General features: G+C 46.8%; 1 protein-coding gene across 1 annotated transcript; it reads left to right on the plus strand.

The window, feature by feature from the left end:
* The first annotated feature begins 4,105 nt into the window (after positions 1-4,105).
* Positions 4,106-6,085, plus strand: POLR2K (RNA polymerase II subunit K). Its single transcript, XM_026050057.1, has 3 exons — positions 4,106-4,174; positions 4,874-4,966; positions 5,416-6,085. Exons 1-3 carry the CDS (start codon positions 4,114-4,116, stop codon positions 5,436-5,438), a joined length of 177 nt encoding a protein of 58 aa, XP_025905842.1. The 5' UTR covers positions 4,106-4,113; the 3' UTR covers positions 5,439-6,085.

Here is a 6,085-nt window from a genome sequence, read left to right on the forward strand (position 1 = left end):
GATGAGGATAATTGACGGCTGCCTAGGGACCTAGGGAGCAGCACCTGAGGCGCGGGGAGGTGTCGGCACCTGGGGCGCCGGCCGCACTGCGCCTCCTCACGCGCCCCTCGGGCCGAGCCCCCCAAACGCGCTGCCCCCTCGGGGCTCCCCGAGGAGGGAGGAAGGCCCCGCCGGGACCCCGCCGCCTCCGCCGCCCGGCTCCCCGTTGCCCTAGTGAGGAGCCGCTTCCCTCCACCCACAGCGGCTGCTCGCGAGGCGCCGCTTTCCCTCGCTTGGGTTTGAACTACCCGCCCTCGCCAACCGCCTCGCTGCCGCCGCCGCCCCGCGCTGCCGCCCGCCTTCCCTCCCTTGGGAGCGCGGGGGGCCCTGCAGAGTCCCCCCGCCGGGGACGAGCGGGAGGGAAGGCGCTCGCCCTTCTCCTCACGCTTTATATTTCTGCGCCCCCCGTTCGCCTGGGCTGCCCCTCGGGCCCCTTGARGCTTTCCCGCCGCCGCGCGGCCCCCTCAGAGGCGCCGCCGACCGCCCCACGGCTGCGACGAGCCCAGCCTGCCCCGAAGCCCGGGGGCAGCAAATGGCCAATTAACTCACGTTAATTACAGAGATTTGCACCCCAAGGCCCGGGAGGAAGAGGGGTATGGAGAGGGCTATAAGGGGTGCCCTCCTCCATATAAGCTGTCAGTCGGGGAGGGAGTGCGCCTGATTTTGTCGTGCTTGCAGTTAACAGCCTTTGATAACAACAACAGTAATTAATGATAATTACGTGTAATATTTTTCCCCCCGAGGTAGGTGAGACTCAGGAGGGGCTCCACTCACTCCAGTACCTGATGACCCCAGAATAGCTAGGGGAGAGCTGCTGAGAGCCCAAGGGAGYGGGCAGGCCTCACGCACCATGGGGACCGAGGCATTTCCCACACGGGAACAAGGGAAAGACCGGGGAAATTAATCAGCTTTGTAGCCGCATTCCTCTGGGCATTATTCTCCCTTAGAACCTGGTTGCTAAAATAGTTACTCTGCATCGTCTTTACAGGGTGATACCCGCGCCTAAAGTAGCAAATTAAGAGCTCTCTAGCAAATTAAGAGCTCTCTGAAGTGGCTTGGAAGCTAAGTTAAAATCCCAGCAAATGAGATCTGGTGGGGTTGCACCTTTCCTCTGCGCCAGCCCCACTTCTCCAGCCTTTTCGAACAAGGAAATATGGGCTGGAGAAAGAGGCAGGAAAACCTCCAGCCTAGAGGGACCTGAGGAAATATGAACTTAGAAGTTACCTTTCTAAAGCAGGGGAAATGGTACCTTTTTTACGAAGAATTCAAGAGTGATTTTTCTTTTTTTTTTTTTTTGATAAAAATATTGTTTTTAGGTGATTACAAGGATAAAGGATAAAAAAGATTTTAAAAAATGTATTTCCATAAATAATCTTTTTTAAAAAAAACTATAAGTTAAGAACGGTGGTTCCTTCAGCTTCTGTGCTACTTAGAACAATAATAATAACCAAAAAAAAGTCCAATAAATGAAATAAGTTATCATGGGATTTAATGCAATACACAGAAACATCTCACCAAAAAGAATGTGCTGTTAAAAAAAAAAAAAAAGGCATCACAAAAAATAAGGTTCCAGTCACTGTCTCTAAACAAACTATTGATATTAAATATTAAAACAGTCACACTGCGCTAGAATAAGATCACATTTCCTTCCAGTCTAAAAAACACCCCACGCCTCCTCTCCACCCAGTGCACAAACCTTTCCCTGATGCTTCCTTACACTTTCTGTTCTCCAAAGGAAGGATTTCCCTGGGTCTCATTTTATCGGAGTTTAATGAACAGCGAGAACCTCTCGCACATTCCCCTCTTCCMTTTCCCCGCTTTCTGCTACTCTAAGGAGCATCCTGAGGGCTTGTGTTTGTCAGCCCATTAAAATCGCTTTTACTGCTAAAAAGGCGCGTTAAAGGGAAGCAAGCTTAAGAAAAATCGGGAAAGGGACCCAAGTTTTAAGACCTGTAAGGGAAACTTATAAAGGTCCTAGAGAACAGTTAAAAGACGCCAACAACCGTTATTAACTTTAATTGACTTTTTTTTTTTTTTTTTTTTTTTTGTGGTTTTCTAGTTAGCAATCCGTTTTAAAGTATCACTTTGACAAATCCATTTAAATTACAGAACAAACCTGGAGAAGGAGTATCCTACTTGTTTAGCCATGGGATTTTAGTCACCTAGTGCGTATGACTAAAGGGAAGTTTGTTTCAGGTTATTTTCCCTCTGCTTCAAACTTTTCACACCCACGAAAGGGCRGAAAAGACCCGGGGGAAGAAAAGCTCTGTCTTTCACGAACCCTTTTCCTTGTTAGTGTTTTATTCTGGCACTCACGAAGTTATAYAGAAGGAAGATAGATCAAAGCAGTGCAGAGAACCAGTCGAGCCGTCTAAAAAATGTTGTGGTTTTATTACACGCTTAACTTAAAAACGCGAAAACGGCAAATACCTGTTATTTCACAAATTTAATTTAGATTAGCTCAAGGTCAACTTTTGAGCGTGATTTGTGGACACAGTGTCAATACACAGCGGTTAATAAACGCCCGTCACTCGGGGAACAAGCCCGGTTCAGCCCCAGGCGCAGCCAGAGCCTCCGCTCACATCCCCGCGCTCGCGCAAGGCTCTCTCAAACGCGCAATCCCTTTAAACTGGCGCATTTACAAAACGCAGCTTTTGTTAAACCTCGCCCAGGGAGAAGCGTAGCTCTTATGGCACCGGACCAAAACAGACAGTTCTACCAAACAGCAGTGGAATACTGCGAGTTTAGACCGCCGGCGATGTGGAGCCAGCCACTAAGCTGGCATTTCAAATTCTCTCTATATTATTTTATTACTTCGGTTTGGCAGGTGCTGGAGTAGTAGAAAYTGGAAGGCTTTTTTGTTTGCTTTTTGATAATACGATGCTGCAGTTGAAGTATAAGGCATTGTACCTCGTGAGTTCGTTTCGATATGAAATATACGATGCGAAGGAGAAAAAAAAAAAAGAATATATATTAGGTAAGATATCTCTGAAAATAATAGAGAAAAAAAAGGAAGCTCGGAGCCATCACGGGCCGCCGCAGCCTTCGCTTCCCTCAGGATTCTGGTTCGCGGGGCATGGGGGAGACGGGAGAGGGAGTCTCCTCGCCGGGAGAGGGAGTCTCAAAACCGTTAGGCGGGAGAGCTGCTCCCGTCCCCGCTTCGGAGCGGCGGCTCTTTCCGTCGGCCGCCGAGCTCCGCAAGCGCGTTCGGCGTTTTGCCGGCGCTGCGGGGGTCCGGGATGGGCGGCGCGGAGGGGCGCGCAGGGGCACGGCGCGGAGGGGCACGGCGCGGAGGCGGCGCTGCGGCCACGGCTGCTGCGCGCCCCGCGGAGGGAGCGGCTGCAGCGCCGGCTCCGCCCGGCCGGGGGGGGGGATGCAGAGGCGGCGCGCGGCGCTGACGGCATCAGGCGGCGCCGGCGGGCGCAGCGTGGCGGCTGGCGCCGGTGAGCGGGCAGGGCCGCGCTGCGGCTTTCGGCCTCTCCCTCCCTTCTCTCCTCCTGCTCTCGGAGCTGGCGGCGCCTTCGCGGCGGGAGGCGAGCGGGGAAGGGCGCGGCCTCGCGGCCGCTAAGTCCCGCTGCGGCGCCTGCGGGCCCGGCCGGGTGCGAGGCGGGCGGCCCCGCTCCCCGGAGCTCCGCGGCCGTGGGGCGAGGGGAGGCCGCGCTGCTGATGCTCGGCCCGCAGTGTGTCCCCGCGCGCTGCCGCGCCCGTGGTGGCGGCCTGGGCAGTGTGGTGGCTGCGGTGCCACCCGCTGCGCGGGTGGAGCGCGAGGCTTAGCTCCTGTTTGCTGGTTTTCAGCTCGAACCCGGGTGTGTGAGTGGCARCGCCATCCTCGGTTATTTACCCCTATACGTGCCCGTTGATCATCTTCATCCAGKCCCGTCTGAAGTAAATAGTGCTATTCTAAAATGCTAATGGATCTAGAATGCAAAAGGATTTGTTTGCCTTTGCTTTTATGGAAGTCTCCCCTCTTCTTTTGGTTGTAGATGGAGATACAGAAATGCCTATATATTACTTGAAAAAAAAACACTGGTGTGTATGCTTTTTTTTTTTTTTTTTTTTTTTTTTGCCTAGATCATGGATTCCCAAAAGGATGTTCAGCCTCCAAAGCAGCAGCCAATGATTTACATCTGCGGAGGTAAAGGGAAGATGTTTCTGTCATTTTCTGCTTGTTCTTGGAGGTTTGATGTTTTAATGATGTAGAATGCACAGTCCTCGTATCTGTAGTAGGACACTGGAGCTGGATGATCCGTTAAGCTTTCTGCTCTGATAAGAGTAACATATAAGTATTTCAAGAAAGTGTCTGCTGCAGTGTAGGGGCCCCATCYACAGAACACTTTCTTTAAGTTATTGTGATGCAGATTATTAAAAGTAGACTTAGTGGACTTTTATTTAGTCCACTGTGGTGGTGTTTGGGTTTTTTTTTTTTTTGAATATTAAAGTATGAGATTAAAACTTCCTCTAACTATAGCTAGATTAAAACACAGGCTTTTTTTCAGTGGTCACTTTGAGAGGCACAGTTACAAAATATTTTATGTCTTTAAAGAAAATAAATGTGAGAATTAAAGATTTCATTAGTAGACCCCATGGTGATATTAGAAGTGGAATGTGTTCTTTGCAATAATAATTTAGTGATTATAGCAAGATCCTCATATCTTAGTGAAATTCAATTWTATCAACCATGTTATTTGCAAAGTATCTTAAAATTATCAATTTCTTAGCACTTTTTTTTATCACAAATATGAATTTGAATGTTATGACTTCTGGAAGATGTATCGTTGCTTTAACAATGCTTTTTGTTTTTTCTCATTCCCTTTCTCTTTTTCCATCACATCAGAATGTCATACAGAAAATGAAATAAAGGCAAGAGATCCTATCAGATGTCGAGAATGTGGGTACAGAATAATGTACAAGAAAAGGACAAAAAGATGTATCCTTTTACACAGACACTTGAATGCATTTTGGAAGCTGTAGATGGGGGTAAGGAATACAGAGAGACCAACAGTGAAAAGGGGGGCAAATATATAAGGATTTTTCAAGGCCGTGTCAATGCAATAGAGCAAATTACTATAGGGATATCTAGACAGTGTAGTTAGAGAGTTTGTTTTCTTCCTCGATGCTTTTAATTTTTTCCCTTCATTTATTTTAATGCAAAATATAGTAAGCCATGATAGTTTTTGGGTTGCTATATTGTAAATGTTTTATATAATATGGTCTTCTAACAAATGGGAAGTGTTGAGCAGTTAGTTAAAAATGAAATTACTGAAAGCTTTGGTGTGATTTCTTGTAACTATATGCTTAGGCAGTCTCTCCCATTTCATCCCCTGATATGACATATATTTTTTTCAATCTAGTTTTCCTTTAACTGTACTATTACAGTGGTGGTTTTTGATGCCCGGTGATGTGAGCTGAAGATTTGGTGACTTCTTATTGCAGTTCTGTACAACAGTATTTCAGTTGAATTTTCTGTGTAAATCTTCTTGTGCACAAATACATTTTATTTGTATTTTAAGATTTGAAATAGCACTCTTCAATGTGATGGTAAACTTTGTCCATTACACCTTTCCATAATACATTTCTAAAGTGGTGGCTTAAACTGTTGTCTTTTTAAATTCAGTAATATTGTATTAGCTTTTAAGTCACAGTAAACTTGCTTTCATGGTTCTCTAGTAAATTTTGGTTTTGAACTATGTTAAATGTTCTTTGGACTTAAATGAATTGCATAGAAACAACCTTGRATTGTGTAAATTTCACTGAAAATAAAAGCTAGGTCTCAAGCAAGTATCTAGCTTTCAAATGGGGGAAGTCTCAGGATTTTAGATAAGTGTTTCCCTCATTTGGGAAAGAAGTTTTGAAGAATCATCATCATCATCATCCCCTCCATGAAGAAGGGAAGAGGAAGGAAAGAAAAATTAAGAAACTGTGTAAATAGAAATTGCCGAACTGTTCCATGACTTGGTCATTCTTAGGGAGAGGACTGTGGCATAAAGGTAATTTAGGTGTGGTCCACAACTAAAATAAGTCTGCTTTGCTTTTCACGTGAATTCTT

Source organism: Nothoprocta perdicaria, unplaced genomic scaffold (assembly GCF_003342845.1).
Source record: "Nothoprocta perdicaria isolate Ctin4 unplaced genomic scaffold, notPer1 scaffold_64, whole genome shotgun sequence".
Taxonomy (NCBI): Eukaryota; Metazoa; Chordata; class Aves; order Tinamiformes; family Tinamidae; genus Nothoprocta; species Nothoprocta perdicaria.